This window comes from Hyla sarda, chromosome 10 (assembly GCF_029499605.1).
Source record: "Hyla sarda isolate aHylSar1 chromosome 10, aHylSar1.hap1, whole genome shotgun sequence".
In the NCBI taxonomy this organism is placed as follows: Eukaryota; Metazoa; Chordata; class Amphibia; order Anura; family Hylidae; genus Hyla; species Hyla sarda.
The window spans coordinates 117,923,059-117,946,347 of NC_079198.1; the positions used below are offsets into that span (position 1 = coordinate 117,923,059).

The following is a 23,289-nucleotide window of genomic DNA, read 5'->3' on the forward strand; positions in this document are numbered from 1 at the left end:
ACCACCACATCGGTCAGCTTGGACTAGTCCTTACACCGTGCTAACTTGACACCTAGTGAAGTCAGTGCTTTACTTGTCCCTCTATTGTAGCTGTAAATTTTTCCTATAAGACTTCCTACAAAGTAAGCAAATCCGTAAACTAAACAAAAATCCCCCCAAAAAATTCTAAAGAGAATGAGATGGATGTTCATCCCAATGGTATGGGTTGGAGAACTCTATATTCGGAGCCCTTTCTATGGAGTGCAGGTGGTCGGTATGCCATCCTCTCTGTGCCCGGGCAGCCGTAAACAATCACTGATCACTGTGCGGGAGACTGGATTAAGTCCTGCAGTGGTAAAATGCCAAGCATGTAAAATGTGGAATGAAAAGGATGTTAGAAAACTAGATTAGAGAACACCAAGGAAATTTCATGTTGCTAAGGCGGCTTTTTATATCAACCAGTCAAGCATTAGTCCTCGGGTGGAGGGAACGGCTTCCAGATGTTCCAGGTTTATGTCATGTAAATAAAAATGATGAGCAGCTGTTCTAGACAACCTTGAAGGAGAAACTGTAGGGAAGAGGGGGAGATATATGTATACTGCTCAGCAAAGTATTAAAATTAAAATTCTTCTATCATTTTCTTGTATTCTCAGAAAGCCCAGGAGCAATACTGGTTATTAACGGCAAATCTACCTCTAGCTGTGCAGTGCTACATCTCAGACTCCCATGTTATATGATAGAGCAGAATTGCCATTCAGGCGGTAGATAAGATGGGCAACTATCAATATAGCTTCTCCCCTGCCTAGAAACACAAACTTGCCAAGGGCAGGAAAGAGAGGGAGACAGGTACAACATGTTGGGCCAGATTAAAGGGGTATTCCGGCTTTATACATCTTATCCCCTATCCAAAGGATAGGGAATAAGATGTATGATCGCAGGGGTCCCGCCGCTGGGGACCCCCACGGTCTCTGTGTAGCCCCCGGCATTCTGTGCCAGGCACTGCCTCACAGACAGGGACGTGACATCACAGCCACACCCCCTCCATTCATGTCTATGGGAGGGGGCGTGACGTCCGTCACGCCCCCTCCCATTGACATGAATGGAGGGGGGTGGCGTGCTCGCTAGGAGGAATGGCCGTGACGTCACGTCCCTCTCTCGGAGGCAGCGCCTGGCACAGAATGCCGGGGGTTGCACCGAGATCACGGGGGTCACGGACCCCTACAATCATACATCTTCTTCCCTATCCTTTGGATAAGGGATAAGATGTATAAAGCTGGAATACCCCTTTAATCTGGCCCAACATGTTGTACCTGTTTCCCTCTATTTCCTGCTCCTGGCAAGTTCGTGTTTGTAGGCAGGGGAGAAGCTATATTGATAGCTGCCCATTCTTTGCATAGGGGATAAGATGTATAAAGCTGGAATACCCCTTTAACAAAACTGTCATACGTCCATAATGACATCTCCAAAACGCCCCCAACTACCCTTGAATATTGAGTTGTGCTCATATGGTACAAAAACCATAAACATTTGTATTCTACACACAGCATAATTCCAACGCTCTTACATCCTAGACTTTACCAGCTCAGACAGATCCCACTCGATGTCCCTGGTTATTCACCAGCTGTAGAACCTCTCAGCCCGAGTGCCTCTCTTCTGTCTATGCTACATACACCAAGCCTGCTCATCCGGATATGGGTAATCTATAGCAATCACATCACCGGGGAAGGATGCATCTCCAAACACTTTGACATGACTTGGCACCATGAAATTTCACGACCATCCATATAATTGGTGGAGTTCTCCTCCATTTTGGCTCATAAAAGGTGTTTTTTTTCCCCACTCAGGATCACCTTATAGTGCAGAAGGACAGGAAATCTCCTTATGGGAAATTGCTTTTTAATTTCAGGCAAGTTTGATGAAAAGGTCATCACTGTTTACCAAGAAGGAACATTGCTTAGGGGGGCAAAGATTTGGCATCTAAAACCACTAACAGGAACGGCTCAGAGGAAAGTAATAAGTGCAGGGGAATTCTACGCACAGAGATCTTTACACAGAACCTGCTGCCACCTGTATATGGCACATGAAGAGCCGTCCAAATGGCGCAAGAGGGGCCAGACTCTGCTGAAAGGTTCTCTCTGTGCCCATTTTCGGAGAATAGCCCCATTGTGTACTGAAGTACTAATGCCTTCATTCACAATGGCCTAGAGCACAACAGCTGTACAGACACGCTAGCTTCTAAATACACTTTTCCTAATGCCGGAGAAAAACTTTTCTGACATAACTGAAACGCAACATTTTACTTGTGTGATTTATGTAAAACACGACCCAATAAATGACAGTGTATAAGTCCCAGTAATGAGAGTCAATTGCAAAATTAAAGGGGTGTCCCACCAGGAGAAGCGATGGCGTATAGCTAAGACCGAGTGTCTGAACCCTGTTCTCTCTTTTTTCGGGTCCCCTTTATTATACCAGAAAGACGTAGCCGGTTTGGTTTGCGGCTGACCGATGAGCCTCGTAGCGGCGAGAGAGCCAATTATAAAGTGCCAAACTAGCAGAGCTGGCAGAGGAGGCGTTAAGGCGGCGGACACCTTCGTATACGTTGCGATATCATTAGCGCTTCAAGTGGGTTTCTGGAATTTAAACAACTTTAATTAGTTTGTGGATTCGCTTCGGCAGCTTTTATTAAAAACCTCGCTTTTCTATTCCTTCCAGATTCTGCTGCTCTGCTGTGTATTCATCGGCGCAGACAGAATTGTTCCATTTTTTTTCTTTTTGCCCGGGGAGATGACACCAAGCTGCTCTCTTGATATTCCGCTATCCATTTACAGAGTGTGGAAGAAGCTCGTTCGTATCCCAGGGCAACAACATTAACATGGCTGCCTGATGAATTGAATGCATTAGTGGAAGAGCAGAAGCCAGCCGCCAACCCGATACATTAAAGGTGAGGTGTAATTGTCTCATAAAACAACCACAGCGACAACGTGGACAGCCGTAACAAAAATAGCATAAAATCACACATCAGTCGCATACAATTTTTCTTTTTTTTTTTTTAAAGAAATCTGCCTAGATACTAAACCTTTTTGAAGGGGTACTCCGCCCCTAGACATCTTATCCCCTATCCAAAGGCTAGGGGATAAGATGTCTGATCGCGGGGTCCGGCCACTGGAACCCACCCCAATCTCTGGGCCGGCACCGCGGCGCATCGCCAGTTATCCGGCACGGAGCGAAGTTCGCTCTGTACACCAGATGTCTGGGGTGCCGCAGCAGAGATTGCGGGGGTCCCCAGCAGTGGGACCCACACGATCAGACATCTCATCTCCTATGCTTTGGATAGGGGATAAGATGTCTAGGGGCAGAGTACCCCTTTAAGGTGATCCAGTTTGCCAGACTGTCCTGTCAACATTGGGACTCTTGGCAGCTACAGACAGGACACCCTGTTCACAAAATATTTTGCCTCTACGTCCAGAGTGCCTGTAGAATAAAAGTTCTGCCAAACAACCACATATGGGGGGGGGGGGGGGGGGGGGGGGTGATCATCAAACAGTTTACCCTTTTTTTTTTAGTCTTCATTAGATGCATAAATTGTCATAGCCAGTTTTCATGCAACTTTTCACTTAGAGCATTTTAGAACCAAAGCCACATTGTGGACTGCTTTAGAAGAGTTTTTGCAGTGGTTACTGATTTTTCAAGTGCGACTATTTGGGAAAAGTCGCACATTTGAGCGCACGTGATCTTTTAGATGCTAACTTAGACTAACTCCCACCAGCCCTACTAAAGCATCTAACCTGGCAGCATGATTTGGCCGCACGGCAAACTCCCCGCAACATTTCTGTTCTAAACCAACACGAAAAGTAGACCATAAATGATAAATTGCCCTCATTTACTATATCTGCACACTAGACACTGTAAGACATGATGTGTGATGTCCTCAAATAACTGCAGTGTCTGCAGAGCTCTGCCTAGAAACTCAACCTAGCAAGTACCGTATTTATCGGCGTATAACACGCACTTTTTAGGCTAAAATTTTTAGCCTAAAGTCTGTGTGCGTGTTATACGCCGATACACCCCCAGGAAAGGCAGGGGGAGAGAGGCCGTCGCTGCCCGCTTCTCTCCCCCTGCCTTTCCTGGGGTCTAGAGCGCTGCTGTCGGCCCTTTTCACCCCCTGGTTATCGGCGCCGCTGCCCGTTCTGTCCCCCTGACTATCGGTGCCGGAGCCGATAGCCAGGGAGAGAGAAGCGGCGCCGACAGCCAGGGGGAGAGAAGGGGCAGCGGCACCCATTGCCGGCGCCGCTGCCCCGTTGCCTCCCCCCATCCCCGGTGGCATAATTACCTGAGTCGGGTCCGCGCTGCTCCAGGCCTCCGTCGTGCGTCCCCGGCGTCATTGCTATGCGCTGAACGACGCGGCGCATGACGCACGACGGAGGCCTGGAGCAGCGCGGACCCGACTCAGGTAATTATGCCACCGGGGATGGGGGGAGGCAACGGGGCAGCGGCGCCGGCAATGGGTGCCGCTGCCCCTTCTCTCCCCCTGGCTGTCGGCGCCGCTTCTCTCCCCCAGGGGGTGAAAAGGGCCGACAGCAGCGCTCTAGACCCCAGGAAAGGCAGGGGGAGAGAAGCGGGCAGCGACGGCCTCTCTCCCCCTGCCTTTCCTGGGGGTATATCGGGGTATACACGCGCACACACGCACCCTCATTTTATCATGGATATTTGGGTAAAGAAACTTTTTTTACCCAAATATCCTTGGTAAAATGAGGGTGCGTGTTATAGGCCGGTGCGTGGTATACCCCGATAAATACGGTAGTTATGGTGTGCTGGACAGTCCATCTTAAAAAGTTATATGGTCAGAAGAGGACATTTTTTAACCTACTAATTTTCGTGCATAAAGTTATAATTTTTTAACAGTAGTAAAAAAAAAAAATCAAACCTATATGATTTGGGTATCATTTTAATTGTATGGACCAACAGAATAAAGATAAGGTGTCATTTTTACCAAAAAGTGCTCTGTGTAGAATCAGAAGCCCCCAAAATTTACAAAATGCTGTTTGTTTTTTCAATTTTGCCCCATAAATATATATTTTTTTTATTGTTTTGCTGTAGATTTTATAGTGAAATTATTGACATCATTACAAAGTAAAATTGGTGGTGCAAAAAAACAAGCCCTCATATGGTTCTGTAAGTGGATAATTGAAAGCGTTATGATTTTTAGAAGGTGAGGAGGAAAAAACGAAAGTTCAAAAATGAAAAAACCTGTGGTTCTTAAGAGGTTAAAGTCACAAATTGTGTAATCCATGTCAGCCTGGTTGCTAGGAAAATACTGCCTAACAACCAACATCACAATAATAAAGGGAGATAAAGCACGTAGAGTGTCTGAAGAGTTCTGTCAAGAAACTTACTCAAAGGGTATGTTCACACGATCAAAACACTCAGCGCGGTACCTGCTACGGGAACTCCGTGCTTAGGGAACACTGCCCTATATGATCCTATTTTCAGGTAATTGTGCCAGCACCAGTTACTTTCTTCACAAGGGGTGTATGCCTTGTTTCTCTTCTTTTCTGTTTTGATGTTTTTTTTTTGCAATCCGATCCTTTAGTATGGTTTCCATTAATTTTTCCATTATTGATGTCAGGCTTACTGGCCTATAGTTTCCCGATTCCTCCCTACTACCTTTCTTGTCAATGGGCACATCATTTGCTAATTTCCAATCTGATTGGTTAAAAAAAAAAAAATCTGGTAATGGTTTTGCTCGTACACTGCTAAGCTCTTTTAATAACTAACTTTAGATGTATCCTATCAGGCCCCTTTTCTGTCTTTAAACAGCTGTCTTAGAACCTATATTTCTGTAAACACACATGTACCAAATGGTTAATTAGGCTATCTCCCTAACTGAGGTCCTTTTCAATCATTTTCTTCTGTAAAAACTGAACAGAAATATTCATTGAGGTAGTCAGCTAGTCCTTTAACCTCTTCTACACACCTTCCTTCCTTTGTTTTTAGTCTGTGTGTGGAAAAGGCAGCAGAAGTCCTTACAAGCTTCCTTTCCTCTACCTTGGTACCTTTTAAATCATGAGCCAAGTAATCAGAACCAGTCTGGAAGTGCTGCCTAAAAACCACATAATATCCGCTAGACAATGTATCCATAGCGTATTACCCACTGCAAAGAAAAAAATTGTATAGTATATAGAACACACATTTTACTATATTTCCCATAAGATTTGTGTTTTTCTTACAATATGATAGATGGAGGGAAGCTGGAATACACTGAAGGGCATCAGACAATGTAAGATCCTTAAAACAGCACAAAGCAATGGCGGCATCCTCCTCTCTCAGGGAAGCATCACATTCTATAGTAATGCCACCAGAATACATAGGTCGGGGTCACCATGGTAGACTTCACCATGAAGCCATACTCATGATTTTACTTTAGAATAAAAACCGCCGTCTTAGAAGAATGATTAAAAAATTATAATCTGTCCTAACATGCTACACACTCCTCAGTCTCCTCCGAGCAATACAACAACTATTTATTTTTATTGCTAGTTAGGATGCTGAGCAGCCAATCCTGTTTGCCTCTGGCTTTCATTGCAAGGCATGATGGGATACAGTCAGCTCCAGGAAAAGTATCACAGGTAAAATTCACGATGATAGTTTTTCCATAAATATTCAGAATTTTATTAATAGGTTACGCTGAAGTACAGCTGTCGGTAGCGATAAGTCGCTGTGCTTGTCTAAACCACGTGGGGGACATGGTGCTTGCAGGAGCAGTGTGGCCCCTCATGTGCTAAATTCTGTGGGTCCCAGAGGTCACAGCCCCACCAAACACTGAATGCCCTGGGGATGTCTGGCAGCAGCTCATCTCCAGCTCCCCATTGAAATTAACCTACACATTGAAATAAACCTACATTGGATGATCTGAGTTTATCGGGCAATCAAGAAAGCTGTCAACTTAACTCTTAGCTACTAAATGTGCATAACTGGCTAAAGGTGAATTTCGCTGGCATTCGCCATGTAAATACTACCGTCCAATGGACAAACCAACAGCCCAAAATGGAATTTTGTCACTAGTGGCAAGTGACTAGCCCCAAGGTCAAATTGAATGTCTTCTGCTAAACCACTGGGGTCCTTATTGTGTACCTGAGCCAACCACGGGGTTCTGAAAAATCTGGCGGGGCAGTATCTTTTACTTAAATGGAACCTATTATGCTAAAACAAGTAGTATGATCTGCTAGCAACATATTATAGAGCAGAAGGAGCTAAGCAGATGGATATATATCGTGTGGGGAAAAGAGTAAGTATAACTTGTAAATTATTCATTTAAATCCTAGCTTATTCTGGGTTCAGGAGTCCAGTGGGAGGTTCTAATCAGTAACTGACAGATGTTTCTTATAAATAGGACCACCCACTGGACTCTTAATCTAGAATGAGCAGTACTATCAATTAATAAGTTACAAGTTCTATCGTATCTTTACATACAAAAATATATATAAACTGTTCAGCTCCTCCTGCCCTATAACATTGCATCAATAGATTAAACAGCATTTTTATGGCGACCAGTTTCCTTTAAATACATTATTGCCTTGCGTTTTCATGTTCAGGTCAAATAAAATGTGCTAGTTCACACTGTTCAGCTTGAGGTGTAAGTGTGTGTGTGTGTGTGTGTGTGTGTGTGTGTGTGTGTGTGTATATATATATATATATATATATATACACACACACACATATACACACACACACGCTCAAGATTGGATTATTTTTGGAGGTAACAAACGTGTTATAAACTATTTGGTGGGTAGATAAATGATTATAGCAATTTCTTTACTAATATAGATTTCTATAGAAAATTCATACTAAATGACCAGAGTGTACTGCCATAGGTGATCTACATTCCATCTGAATTGTGGCTGCAATATTAATAATAATAATGAGGCTAAATATGGATGTCTGAAACCAGCATAAGGCCCATATATATACACACACACACACACACAGCAGATGCAGTTTTACCCAAGCCCACAAAATGCAGTGGGAGTGGTCAACTATGTATATGGGGGCCTCCTGAACTTCCGCAACAGAGAGGAGGAGAGAAGGATGGGGTATGTAGAATTTCAGGAAGATAAGCTTATGCCAGAGGATTCTGGCAGCAGCCTACACCCCTCTCCCCAATAGCCTCCTTTCGCCATGCAGAACACATGACCGCTTGGCAAAGCTGAGCATTCATGTTTATGGAGAGATCAGGAGATATTGCTGAAAGCTATTGTATTACTATCTGAATAAATAAAAAAAAAAAGCCTGTGTTGCTTAAACAGCTGCATTTCCGTATCAGCTAAAAAAAAAATCTATTGCTTAAATTAGGTGATTTTTTCTTTTTCCAAATTACTATGTAGATTTTAAAATAACCCTGAAATCTTGCAGTTTTAATTCTCACCACTAGGTCTAAATCTAAGCTGAGACTTCCTGTTCTGTCTGTGATGTCACAGGGAATCTGTTAGCAGCGTTACCCGCACAGCGTATACAGGGTAAGGGTACATTTACATGATTACTGCTGTGAGTTCTGATCGTGTGAACGTACCCCAATTGGGTGGGTGACGCTGATTTTAATGCGGTTTACTGTTTTTTTTCTTTTGGTGTTCCTGTTTAAGAGTTCTAGAGTAAAATAAAATTATGTAAATGAGCTTGTTGAACTGTTATGCCCTGCCTACAACAGCCCTGTGCTTCACCACCTTTATAAATATGAATTCCTGCTTCTAGAACCACTGCTCAGCTCCCCCCTATCCTGTAGAATGATCTCTGCAATGATCACAGAGCAGCCCCAGTAACCTTTACCATTCATGCCAATGGGAAAGCTCTACTGTTGCCTATGCCCATGGGTCCTGCTGTAAAGCACATCTCTAAATGCTGTTAAAACAGCTCAGGCAAGAAGGTTGCTCCCATAATAAATGTACAAAAAAACTAGAACAAAAAAATTACAATCAGAAAATAAAGACAAGTTAAAAAAAGAGCATATGACAGTATCTATCTGGCTCTAATCAGTAAAATAAATAAATAAATAAAAAATCTAGGCAATACGCTACCCTAAAATAATGTTTTCCTTTCAATTTTAATAGCTGGACTGAATGTTTATTTGTGGCAGAATATAGAAATAAGGGAACTTTCCAGCGTCCTATGCAAAGTTTGATTAAAAAATAAAAAAATATATAAAAAGTGTTTCATGCAGCAAAAGTAAAACTGTCAGCTGTTTATTGCCTATTAATTCATTCTGGAGTGTTTACGCTCTTGAAGCCGACAAGAGGAGGCGATGCTGTGATTATAAATGGCTAAGGTGTACAAAGCCGGTTAGGTAATATCGCTAATGTCATTTAACAATTAAGAGCTTTTAGAGGAGTAGAAGGAATAGGACGACCTGGTTTTGGCAGGAATTCATCAGCTAATAGACGGCCCCGGAGAATAACAATTGGAAGAGGGGGCTGAGCAGCCTAAAGGATCCGGACATAGAGAGTATTTTACAATTGACTACATATAAGAATCAGTCGGCTGGGAATGCAATGGAGAGAATTCAGGAGAATCAGGAAAGAAAATGTGGAGGTGTTGCCCATAGCAGTCAAAAAGACACATGATCACATGTGGAAGGTACCTACTCCACCGTGACTCCAATCAAACTGGGTCAACTTGGGAGCCCTGTTCTCATAATTGGTAAGGGTCCCAACAGTCAGACGCCCATCGATCTGACTCAACACCAATCCTATGTTATTGTGGAAATACAGGGTGATGGCTGTTTTCTTTTGGGAACATTGCCATTCCTTACGGTTGGATTCATCTAGTTTTGCTCAGCTCCATTGAAGTGAAGGGGGCTGAGTTGCCATACCACACACAACCTGTGGACAAGCTTTTTTTTTATTTTTTTATTTTTTTAAGAACTCAGACATGTTTTTCTGAACCTATATGCCCCTTTTTTATATATTTTTTTTTTTGGGGGGGGGGGGGGGGGGGGATTTTTGATAGCTCAACAAACATTTATCCAACAGTTGACATCTATACCAGATCCCCCCATACACATGAACCCTTAGGCCAAATGTAGCGGGGAGTCCTGACGTCACGGACTTTCGTTCCCGTAGTCGTGCCTAAGACCCTCCAGCGGTTCCGGTGAAAAAACAGGTGGGTGCCGCATCCAATAATGCGGGGGTCCCCAGCGTCGGGACCCCCACGATCAGACATCTTATCCCCTATCCTTTGGATAGGGGATAAGATGTGTAGGGTGGGAGTACCCCTTTAAAGGGGTTGTGCGCTGCCCTAATTTTCGGAGCTCCGCTCACAGCGTCCAGAGGTTCATTACTCCGAACGCTGTGTGCGGGCTTCCGTGTTCGCGGCCGCCGGGCGTGACATCACGCCCGGCCCCTCGTGATGTCTCGTCCGCCCCCTCTACCAAAGTCTATGGGAAGGGGGCGTGACAGCGGTCGCGCCCCCTACCCATAGACTTTCGTTGAGGGGGCCGGCGGGACGTCACGAGGGGGCGGGCGGGATGGCTGCGAACACGGAAGCCCGCACACAGCGTTCGGAGTAATGAAGTAATGACGCTGTGAGCGGAGCTGCGAAAGTCAGGGTAAGTTATAAAGGTCCTTCTTGTCAGCCGAGATCCAGACCCCAAGCAATTTAACTGCTTGGTTAGCTCAGTTAAATTTGAAAGACCTTTGCAGGTGGGCTACAGTTTCTTTGGTAAATGATATGTTCAATGCTACTGATTTTTCAGAATTTATTTTGAAGTTGGACAGATGGATATATATTTTGAAGTCCTGCATCAAGGTCGGTAAAGTGACTAGTGGTTTAGTAATGAAGAATGCCAAGTCGTCTGCATATGCTGCTACTTTGTGTACTGTTCCCTGAACTGTTATTCCCCCCAGATCTCTATTTGCTCTAATTCTACATAAGAAAGACTCAAAACCAAAATGAAGATCGGTGGGAAAGAGGGCACCCTTGCCTAGTCCGGTTCCGAATCTCCAGTTCTTTCGATAGGATGCCGTTTACCCGGATTCTCGCCGTAGGGCTTCTGTTTAACTCAAAGATCCAATTTATGAAATAATTTTGTAACCCCAGATGCCTTAGTGTTTCCTCCACATAGATCCAGTTCACCAGTTGAAAGCCTTTTCAGCGTCCGTAGAAAGCATCATTGATGGAATCCTTCTAGACCGGTGAACTGGATTAGATCTATAGCTCTAGAAGTGTTATCCTTTGCCTCTCTAGAGGCCATAAAACCCACTTGATCCATATGGATAACTTTCCCCATCACAGAGGACAATCTACAGGCCAAGATCTTTGAAAACAGTTTAAAATCCACACTTAGTAGCGAAATTGGCCTGTAGCTTGCACACTGGACGATGGGATCACCCCTATAATGGCTCTACTTGCATCCCTAGGCAAAGGAACCCCAAGACTGATCGCATTAAATGCTTTTAAAAAATAGGGGGCCAGAATCTCTTTTTAATAATTTATAATACCCAAGCGAGAACCCGTCTGGATCTGGGGCTTTCCTCTCTGAGGTTATGTGGTAGTGGGGTGTGTGGTACTGGGCAGCTTTTGTTACCCTAGGGGCAGATGGCATTAATCCCTTGTATTCGTGACACCAGGGCGTGGTGTAGCCTATAACCACCCGAAGGTATACCGCTGGATCCTGGGCTAGGCACAGCGGCAATAAAGACTCCGATGTCAAGTTACAGACAACCGTAGCTTTACTGAGGGTAGACAGGTGGTAAAGTCTATACAGTTCAGCCAGGGCCCAGGGAGGTGACCAGTGATGCAGAGACCTCAAGGGCTTGCTTGGACTTGTAATAGGACTGGACAATTGAATGCAGACCACACTGACTTGACAGGTGACAGGGACTGACTTGACTCATAAAGCTGTGACTTTATCTTACTTGACTTGATGGCGGCTGCAGGACTTGACTTTGAGGTCTCCAACACTCTGGACACACACACTAGACAAGACTGCACTGGACCTCAGCAGAAGAGCAGAGCTCAAAGAGAGAGAAGCTTCACCCAGGGCTTATATGGGGGAGACTAGCAGGGAGCCCACAGGTCACTCTTGGGATCACCTGGTCATTGGTACCTTCTGGGTAACAATCACATGACAAGTCACATGGTGAATAATCCAATAATCCAGAAAAACACTTTCTGAACACCTTACATGGTATAATACATTAGAAACATATTTACATGGGGGGACAGATGTAAGGGGGCCCAGGGGACACTGTAGGGAGGCTGCCTGACAGGGCAGCAAGGGTACAGGGTAACACCTCCTGTACTGGGCCACCACAGTTGTCTTTATTGCGGATTCTAGCTCCACTAACGTTATCTCCGTCTCGAGTACCTCTGCATCTTTGCTATCCAACTGCGGCAAACCTGATTCTGCAATGTATGCTTTAACCTTCTCTCTAAACTTCTTAGACAACGTTGCGGGGTTGTGTTTATCAATATTGTATAATTCTTCATAGAATATTTTGAAGGTCTTAGCGATCTCAGAGGGGCGAAATGTTATACCCTGTGTTTTTTGCTGAATCCGCAGAATATAAGAGCTAACTTTTTGTGCCTTAGCCACCATTGCAAGTGCTCTTCCTATTTTATTACTGAACTCGTACGTACACCTCCTACAATTTGGGATTTGCTTTTTCCCTTCGTTTAGCAATAAATTACTAAGTTCTTCTCTTTTCTGCATTACTTATTGTTTTAGGTTAGAATCAACTAACCTTTTGTCCTGTATTTCTAGCACCCTTAGTTCCTCTAATAATGTGTTAACTTTTTGTGTTCCCTCCTTCTTGATCCTTGCAACCTGCTTTATTAAGATCCCCTAATAAAGCATTTATGTGCCTCCTATCTATTACCTGGCGAGATCTCTCTGGCACCATTTTATCTTCTGAAAACTTCATGGTTAGTCAATGACCAACTATGTGGCTGCTGAGCCGTCAAGTCACAGCCAAAGAGTTAAATCTATGAGCTGGACTTACCATTGCATTTAATGAGCTTTGGAGATGGTCAATGTTTTTTATACCAATTCAGAGAACCAATTAAATATCAGAGCCTTTATAGCGATCATGTTGAGAAAGGCAAATAGATATTTATGGTATATCCAGTTGAGGGTCCCCAGTCTATCAGAAAAAAGGGTCATCCATTCACTTTAAATAAATAAAAAGAAATAAAATTGTTGCATTTGCTCAAATCCCGCAATTAATATCTATCAATATTCATTGGATTTCCTTTGGTTCCACCAACATTTGAATCAGACCCGCACGTCTCATTGAGAATATAAATCGCTACATTTCCCAGAGTAATGGCCGATAATGGATTTCTTCTCCATTCAGACAATTGGAGCTCCATTATATTGTACAGACAGTGAGGGATAATGGAGGAAACACAATGAAAACTAATTGTCACGTGCGTGTGTCACATATTGTGCGGTATTCAGCATTCTTCCAGGGCTATGTGATACAATATTGCACTCTTAACTCTTTAGTCTTTGGGACGGTAATTGTTACAAAATTGTTTATTGACTTCCCTTGAAAGGTAAATTGCGTTCTGCACACAATGAAGGTGACGGCGCTCGTAGTGAGGTTATTTTTAGCCGGAGGGAATACAATTATTTAATAAAAAGGGAAGACGTGACAGGAAAGATGACAGGTCCTCAGTAATGGTATCTAAGAAGGTTTCCTCTGTCTTTCAGATTGTTTGTAACGGTAAAAGGAATATGGATTGAAGCTCTTAAAAAACGCAAAACTGACCATTCTACCTGTATATAGGCCTTTATTACAGGACACCCTATGTTTAATAGGGGGACACCAGGCCATTAATTTACTTAGGACATACATTACTTCTCCATTTCCTGAAGCTATACAAAAACTTCACACACCCTGTGCAAACTTCCTCTTTCCAAAACCTGGATACAAGTGTCATCATGTGGCGAATAACCAGGAGTCATGAGTCTGATCCAAGACACAGACAACCTGAGCCCCAATATAAACGGTTGGTTGCCGCAAGTTATAAAGCTAAAGCATGGAACGGGGCAAATATTGTATACTGACCCAAATCAGGTCAAGGAAGGATCAGGATGACCATGTCAGGTTAAGATAAGGTTCCTGGAAATGTATAGCACAGAACAGTAAAAACAGCATTATGGGCATCTATAATCTGCATCAATTACTGAAAACTAAGATGGCGTCACTGAATATGGGCCAATCCAGAGATGATGCTCCTGGCGCCTCAAGTCCTGATGCCATTTAGGCTCTGCTCATATGTTTGTATTAAAACCACAACACATGCTAAATCCACTGAACAACTTAGTCCGCTTTTGCCAGACAGATGCTACAGAGCCATAATGAGGTCCAACAGGTTGGACACATTGTTTTTCACTGACCGGAAGAACAGTTCTGCAGACAGATCTATTCTTTCTTTCTGTCAAATCTAAAGAAGCCCTACCTCAACATACGTTTAGTTATTGAGAGCTCTGTCAGGGGGGCGTGGCCATACCCCCTGACGAAGTTCACAGTAGCGAAACGTACGTTGGGGTAGGTAGGTATGAACTTAGCATCACACATGGTTGTAAACATTTTTCTTGTCTGTATCTCAGGATATGTTCGGATTATATTTGCTACTTGTTTGCCACTGCAGCACTTTCTTACTGAGCAGTAGAACACATCTTCTATTTACCTAATCTTTAGTGGTTTTTTGTTGCTTTAATTTCTGCCTTTATTTTGTATGTGTCTCCTGAGTTGAGTCCCTTTGTTCGTGTGACCTCCTCCATATGTACTGACCTGTATGTGTTCTGGTGTCTATGGATATTAATGTTATTGCTTAATAAATATATTCTGTATTTTGTTCGAATTCAGTTCGCGTGTGCGCACTCATTTCCTTAAAGGGGTAATCCGCTCCTAATCATGTTAACCCCTTTCTAAGAATAGGAGATAAGATGTCTGATTGTGGGGGTCCAGCAGATCACCCCAGTCATCTGGTGCACAGAGAAAACTTCGCTCAGTGCTGGATGACGGGCGACCACAGCCGTTATGCCCCTGTCATTCACGTCTATGGGAGGAGGCGTGACAGCTATGTACTAGTCGTCATGCCCCCTCCCATAGATATGAAGGGAGGGGGCGTGGCACGACATCACAAGCACGGAAGCTCCAAGCTTCCGTGTTCAGAAGGCCACGTTGCTGGCCTGGAGATCGTGGGGGGTTCCAGTGGCTGGACCCCCGCCATCAGACATCTTATCCCATATTCTTTGGATGTTTAGGGTCAGAGTACCCCTTTAAGTTTTTTTTTTTTGTGTTATAGCCCAATAGTACTGCCACCATGTTATGGGATGAGGCAGAAACATGGACTTAACAATACGGGGTGCAGAGCATGCGGTTGCACCTGGGCCTAGGAGCCTGAGGGGCCCATAAGGTCCTGACTAGACCAGTGCTATAAATGAAGCTTTATAGATGGGGCCTCTGTAACAGTGTTTGCATTGGGGCCCAACTTTTTCCATTTACGCCACTGTAAGATCTTTAAGCTGTCTAGGATACCAAAGCTCAACCCTGATATGAAGCCAACAACCCCTGCCTAGGGGATAAAGCTCGGTAAGGTTGGCACTTTTCAATACCTGGAAAGTTCCTTTAATAAAGGAAAAATATTCAAAAAAAAATTTTTTTTTGTTAAAGTAAGAAATTCCACACACCGTGATCTGATCATGTCAGATGTGGAGCAAACATGAAGATAACCTGACCGGCAATAATTGGATTTGTAATGCCCCTTTTCAAAGGAGTCTACGTTAACCTTCTGGCTGACTGTAGTCTGCACACATCTTGTACGGAATACAGAGCGAACAATGGCTGCACTGCGCTCTATACGCCTCTTTGATTAGATGTGAATAGTGGGGGCTAGCGGGGAAATCAGAGGGAAGAACGCGCGAACAATACCACCTTTATGTAAACACTAAAGTGAACTTGGGCTTCCATTGAGTGGGAAGTGTGAAAAGATCCGGATTGAATTCAGGGCACGTTTCAGGTTCTGAAGTAGAATTTAGGTGCTTGAGGTTCACATGCTTTAATTACAGCACTCACATGAGTAACCGTGATATATTTCCTATATCCATGTATAGAGGAATACCGTATGATAGCAGGGAAACCCTATGGGAAACCTTTAATGACCGCTCCAGCTCTGCTACATACTGGCTAGATAAAGAACATCTTTTCTTTCCATAATTCAGCCAAGCATTTCCAAGTGATGTGCAAACATCTGGTCTTATTTATAGTAAATGTCTTTGTTTTTCTCACGGTCTTCACTATTGAGAAGGTTTTGCTTTAATTGCTTATAGTTATGAAAAAATGTAAAAGTTCCATCACAATGTGTGAAGAAATCGGTGCATTCATCATTTACAGGGAGAGAGACAGGGAGGCAGTACTATCTAATCCTACATCAATTACAGGGAGAGAGACAGGGAGGCAGTACTATCTAATCCTACATCAATTACAGGGAGAGAGACAGGGAGGCCTTACTATCTAATCCTACATCAATTACAGGGAGAGAGACAGGGAGGCAGTACTATCTAATCCTACATCAATTACAGGGAGAGAGACAGGGAGGCCTTACTATCTAATCCTACATCAATTACAGGGAGAGAGACAGGGAGGCAGTACTATCTAATCCTACATCATTTCGGGAGAGAGACAGGGAGGCAGTACTAGAGATGAGCGAACTTACAGTAATTCGATTTGTCACAGACTTCTCGGCTCGGCGTTTGCTGACTTTAGCCTGCATAAATTAGTTCAGCTTTCAGGTGCTCCGGTGGGCTGGAGACTCTCTCCTAGGACTGTATCCACCGTTTCCAGCCCCCCGGAGCACCTGAAAGCTGAACTAATTTATGCAGGCTAAAGTCAGCTAACGCTGAGTCAAGAAGTTTGTGACGAATCTAATTACTGGAAGTTCGCTCATCTCTAGGCAGTACTATCTAATCCTACATCATTTCCAGTGAGAGACAGGGAGGCAGTACTATCTAATCCTACATCATTTCCAGTGAGAGAGACAGGGAGGCAGTACTATTTGCACCTACATCATTTAAAGGGAAAGATAGGGAGGCACTCCATTCTGTGCCTACATCATTGATTGGGGGGCACAAGGAATTTGTACCCCAAGCGCCTACATAATTTAGAAGGGAGAGACAAGGACCCAGTACTATCTGCACATACATCTCTTACAGGGAGAGACAGGGAGGCAAGTACTATTGGCACCTAAATCAGTTATAGGCAAAGAGACAGGGAGGCAGTACTATCTCTATTTACATCATTTTCAGGGAGAAGAGAAGGAAGGCAGAACCATGTGCTCCTTCATCATTTACAGAGAAGACGAAGAGATGGAACTACAGGAAGCGGCAGGGAGGCAGTACTATCTGTGCCTTTATCATTTACAGGGAAAGACAAGGAGGCACTACTTTATGACTTTGTGCCCACATCATTTATGGGAGTTTGTGTGTGTGTGTGGGGGGGGGGGGGGGGGGAGAGAATACATACTATCTACAACAACATCATTTACAGGGATAGACAAGTAGGTAGTACTATCTGCACCTACATCACTTACAGGAAAACAAAAGGGAGGCAGTACTATCTGAATCTACATCACTTTTAGAGAGAGAGAGAGAGAGACAGGGAGGCAGTACTAGCTACATCTACATCATTTTAAAGGGAGAAGAGGCCAGGAGGCAGAACCATCTGCTCCTTCATCATTTACAGAGAAGACGAAGAGATGGAACTACAGGAAGCGGCAGGGAGGCAGTACTATCTGTGCCTTTATCATTTATAGGGAAAGACAAGGAGGCACTACTTAATGACTTTGTGCCTACATCATTTATGGGAGTGTGTGTGTGTGTGTGTGTGTGTGTGTGGGGGGGGGGGGGGGGGGGAGAGAATACATACTATCTACAACAACATCATTTACAGGGATAGACAAGTAGGTAGTACTATCTGCACCTACATCACTTACAGGAAAACAAGAGGGAGGCAGTACTATCTGAATCTACATCACTTTTAGAGAGAGAGAGAGAGAGAGAGAGACAGGGAGGCAGTACTAGCTACATCTACATAATTTAAAAGGGAGAAGAGGCCAGGAGGCAGAACTATCTGTTCCTTCATCATTTACAAAGACGACGAGGAAACAAAACTATCTGTGTCTACATCTTTTTACATGAAGACAGCGCTATCTGTGTCAATATCACTTACAAGGAAAGACAGGGAGGACGTAGCATCTGCCCTAATAATGTTTAGCTGTGCCTTGATTGAGTCAAGAAGGCAAGACTATTCAAACCTGATTTAACATAAATAGAAACAGTACTACCTGTGCGCACAACACTTACAGAGACAACACTACCAGTGCCTATATCTTTTAACATCAAGACAGTATATCTTCATTGTCTACAGGCAGAGAAAGAGAAATAGCTATCCCTGTGCTGTCATAACTTACAAGGAGAGAGGGGGAGGCAGTACTTCCTGTGCCTACATCACTTATACAGAAACAACAGGAAGGCAGTACTACCTGTGCCTAAATGATTTATACTGCTTTATAACAGGAATTATGACACACAGTTCGAGTACAGATTGGGGGGATGTTGGGGGTAGAGGTTTGGGGATGGGAAGAGAGCTGGATTATAATACAGAGTAAAAAATTTAGCTATTGTTTTGCAGAGGCGGTTGGGGGATGGGAGGTGGTTGGGGGATTTGTCTGCAGCAGAAAGCCTGCGCACTTACCTTTCTATGTTGTTCATAATTTCGGATAAAGTCGCGCAGTTGCTCCTCTCGGCTCTCCAGGGTTGAATATAACTGTTCCATTTGACTTACTAAGTCGGCCTTTTCCGATTTTAAGCGTCTGCGATCGGCCTTCATGGCTGAAGAAGAGGAAAGAAATGAGAGAACGTTACACGATGGACATGATACGGTTTATTTCATGTGGAGTTGGGTACATTATATTTAAGGATGAGGTTGTAGCTTTCCTTCACTTGGAACTTAGCTCCCACCCTTGCAGAACATGCTCTGCAGTCCCTGGACCAGTGTTTTCCAAACTGCGTGTCTCCAGCTGTTGCAAAACTACAACTCCCAGCATGCCCGGACAGCCTTTGGCTGTCCGGGCATGCTGGGAGTTGTAGTTTTGCAACAGCTGAAGACACGCTGTTTGGAAAACACTGCCCTAGACATATGTGTATGTTCTATATTTTCTGTAGCAACTAGAGATGAGCGAACTTACAGTAAATTCGATTCGTCACGAACTTCTCGGCTCGGCAGTTGATGACTTATCCTGCATGAATTAGTTCAGCTTTCAGGTGCTCCGGTGGGCTGGAAAAAGGTGGATACAGTCCTAGGAGACTCTTTCCTAGGACTGTATCCACCTTTTCCAGCCCACCGGAGCACCGGAAAGCTGAACTAATTTATGCATGAAAAGTCAGCAACCGCTGAGCCGAGAAGTTCGTGACGAATCGAATTTACTGTAAGTTCGCTCATCTCTAGTAGCAACCCTTTACCACTCGCAGCGATTAGGGTGAACCATGACCACTTGTTGCACCCCTCGGCTGCTGCAAAACATCATGTCCCTATTTCCAGTAATACTGGCCTGGTATGCAAAACACACTACTGGTACTTAATAAAAATCCTTTTAAAACAGCCATTTATTTCTATCCAGCCCTAAAACGCAGATACATTCCATAACCTTATCATAGAATGCAGAACTGGAATGTGTTTATATTAAAACATACCTGTTGAAGCAGTGGTCTCAAACTGTGGCCCTCCAGATGTTTTGAAACTTCAACTCCCAGCATGCCTGGACAGCCGTGCTGGGAGTTAAAGTTTCAAAACATCTGGAGGGCCACAGTTTGAGACCACTGTGTTAAAGGGAAAAGGCTGCATTCACACCTTGTCTTCACTGTACGGGTGCCGGATCTGGCTAGGGGAGGGGAACACCGGGCGCTCCTAGTATACTATGGTTTTAGGTCCGGTCACAAAACCGCATACGGGTCAAAAATGAGCCGACCAGAGTCACAGTTTGAATCCGGTTGGCTCATTAAAGTAAATGGATTTCAGCGCCGGTCTGGCTGGGGTACAGGAGCACCCGGTTTTCCCCTCCCCCAGCCGGATATGGCACCCGTACAGTGAATATGAGGTGTGAATGCAGCCTAAAGGAGAGAGTGGAGCTGCTGCAGTTTTCACACCACACACCTTGGCTGCTGCAGAACCTCATAATGCACACCGCAGCTGCTGCAGTAATCATACCACACATCTGGGCTGCTGCAGAACCTCATAATGCACACCTCAGCTGCTTCAGTAATCATACCACACATCTGGGCTGCTGCAGAACCTCATAATGCACACCTCAGCTGCTTCAGTAATCATACCACACATCTGGGCTTCTGCAGAACCTCATAATGCACACCGCAGCTGCTGCAGTAATCATACCACACATCTGGGCTGCTGCAGAACTTCATAATGCACACCCCGCAGCTGCTGCAGTAATCATACCACACATCTGGGCTGCTGCAGAACCTCATAATGCACACCTCAGCTGCTGCAGTAATCATACCACACATCTGGGCTGCTGCAGAACCTCATAATGCACACCGCAGCTGCTGCAGTAATCATACCACACATCTGGGCTGCTGCAGAACCTCATAATGCACACCTCAGCTGCTTCAGTAATCATACCACATGTCTGGGCTGCTGCTGAACCTCATAATAAACACCTCAGCTGCTGCAGCGCATCATAAGATACACCTCAGCCCTGCAAATTCTCCTTAGATACCTCAGCTTAGGGCTGGGCGGTATGACCAAATATGTGTATCACGGTATTTTTGTAACTTATGGCGGTTCCACGGTATATAACAGTATTCCCCCCCCCCCCCCAAAAAAAATTAATTATCAGCCCAGCGCTGCGCTGTCCCCATCAGGGAAAATACTCACATATCACCTGCAAGCGCTGCCCTCCTTGTCCTCCTGTTTGTTGCGGCCGTCGGCACTGACACTCTATACTGTATACTGTATCCCTATGCCCGGGCTGCAAAAGATAAACAAAATAAACTTTAACTCACCTTCCTACGTCGGCCTTACGCTCTTCCTGGGGACGGGAATCTCGGAGAGCCGTCAGCCTATCACCGGCCGCAGCGATGTTCCGACTCGGCCAGTGATATGCTGAGCCCACTGTCATGTAACAAGCCGGCTTCTAAAATGACAGTGCGCTCAACCTATCACCGGCCGAGGCGGAACATCGCTGCGGCCGGTGATAGGCTGACGGCTCTCCGAGGTTCCCGTCCCCAGGAAGCAGGTCCGGACCGACGGGGAAAGTGCGTTAAAGTTTATTTTGTTTATCTTTTGCAGCCCGGGCATAGGGATACAATATACAGTATAGAGTGTCAGCGCTGGCGGACAGCAATCATGTTGTCCATAGCAACCAATCAGCTCGCTTCTTTCATTTTTAACAAGGCCTCTGCAAAATGAAAGAAGAGCACATTTCCCCCATCTCACACACAGACTTTGGACCGAAGTCCAAACACAGGAAGTGCAGCCTGGAGTGCTGAGGGGGGTGTGTCCAGCCTCATCCAATCATAGCTCCTCTCACACTTAACTGCCATATGCTGTTGGTTGGACACGCGCCGCCCCGCCCCCCCCCCCCCCCCAGCGCTCCAGGCTGCACTTCCTGTGTTTGGACTTCGGTCCAAAGTCTGTGTATGAGATGGGGGAAAATGTGCTCTTGAGCTTTTTTAAGCACAAATAAAACATAGAAAACTTCATTTTTTTTTAAACAAAGTATATTAGAAATAGTTTTTATTTACCATAAGGAGTGCAATAGCAAAAATTAGTTTTAATAACAGTGCCCATTTAAGGCTTTGTTCACACCTGCATCGGAAAGCAAAAGTAAAGCCGGGTGATCCCAGGTTGCATAACAGACATAGATTCATCCCACTGACTTTAAGTCCTTAAGGACGTGGGGCGTATGCATACGCCCGTTGGAATTCCGGTCCCTGCCGCTAGCCAGTTGGGGCCCGGACCGGGATGCCTGCTTAAATCATTCAGCAGGCATCCCGGCACATCGCCCAGGGGGGTCCTGAGACCTCCCCATGTCGGCGATCGCAGAAAATCGCATGTCAATTCAGACATGCGATTTTCTGCTATTCCGGGCTCATCGGGTCACCAGAGACCCGATCAGCCCGGAATAGCAGAAAACCGCATGTTTGAATTGACATGCGATTTTCTGTGATCGCCAACATGGGGGGGGGGGGGGGGGGTCTCAGCCCCGATCATGCTGAGGGCTAGGAGCGAGGTCGCAGTGCTGCGATCTCCTCCTATCCCCTGCCATTGGTCAGAACTGATTCTTACCAATATCAGCACAGGACAGTGGGTTTCCATGGCAACCCCCATTCTGCCCACCCCTGGATGTCGTGGGGAAAAGATGGAGGCCGGTACCTGGAGGAGAAGATGTGTGGGGACCCCGATCGTCGCTGGAGACAGGCAAAGGTAGGGAAACGACAGTGTGGGGGGGGGGGGAATAAAAAGTGAAAGTAAAGTGATCTTTACTGTGGCAACCACTAGGAAGGCCAAACTGCAACTCCCAGAATGCCCAGACAGCCAAAGCCTCTGTTACAGTGGTGCCCAAACTGTAGCCCTCCAGATGTTGCCAAACTACAACTCTCAGCATGCCTAGACTGCCCAGACATGCTGGGAGTTGTAGTTCTGTAACATCTGTCCCTTCAGATTTTGCAATTTTCATGACATTTTTGAAAACTGCTGCTCTACTTTGAAGCCCTCTAATATTTTCAAAAAGCAAAAGTATGTCCATTTTATGATGCCAACATAAAGTGGACATATTGTGTTTGTGAAGAAAAATAAAAGTTATTGGGAATATCCATTTTCCTTACAAGTAGAGAGCTTCAAAGTTAGAAAAATGCAAAATTTTCATGAAATTTGGGGATTTTTCACCAAAAAAGGATGCAAGTAATGCCGAAAATTTACCACCAAAATAAAGTAGAATGTCACGAAAAAATTATCTCAGAATCAGAATATTCGGTAAAAGCGTTTTCGAGTTATTAATTCATAAAGTGACGGTGGTCAGAATTGCGAAAAAGGGCTCAATCCTTAAAGGGGTTCTCCGTGCTTAAACATCTTATCCCCTATCCAAAGGATAGGGGATAAGATGCCTGATCGCGGGAGTCCCGCCGCTGGGGACCCCCGGGATCATGCACGCGGCACCCTGTTTGTAATCAGTCCCCGGAGCGTGTTCGCTCTGGGACTGATTACCGGCGACTACAGGGCGGGCGGCGTGTGACGT

At 44.8% G+C, this 23,289-nt stretch overlaps 1 protein-coding gene across 5 annotated transcripts in view; it reads right to left on the reverse strand.

The window, feature by feature from the left end:
• The window catches only part of KAZN (kazrin, periplakin interacting protein), a 563,135-nt gene that overhangs the window by 34,187 nt on the left and 505,659 nt on the right, over positions 1–23,289 (reverse strand). For all 5 annotated transcript variants that reach the window (XM_056544094.1, XM_056544093.1, XM_056544097.1 and 2 more), the window contains one exon: positions 18,732–18,868. In XM_056544094.1, the coding sequence (XP_056400069.1) occupies positions 18,732–18,868 (137 nt within the window). The remainder of the gene's footprint in view (positions 1–18,731; positions 18,869–23,289) is intronic.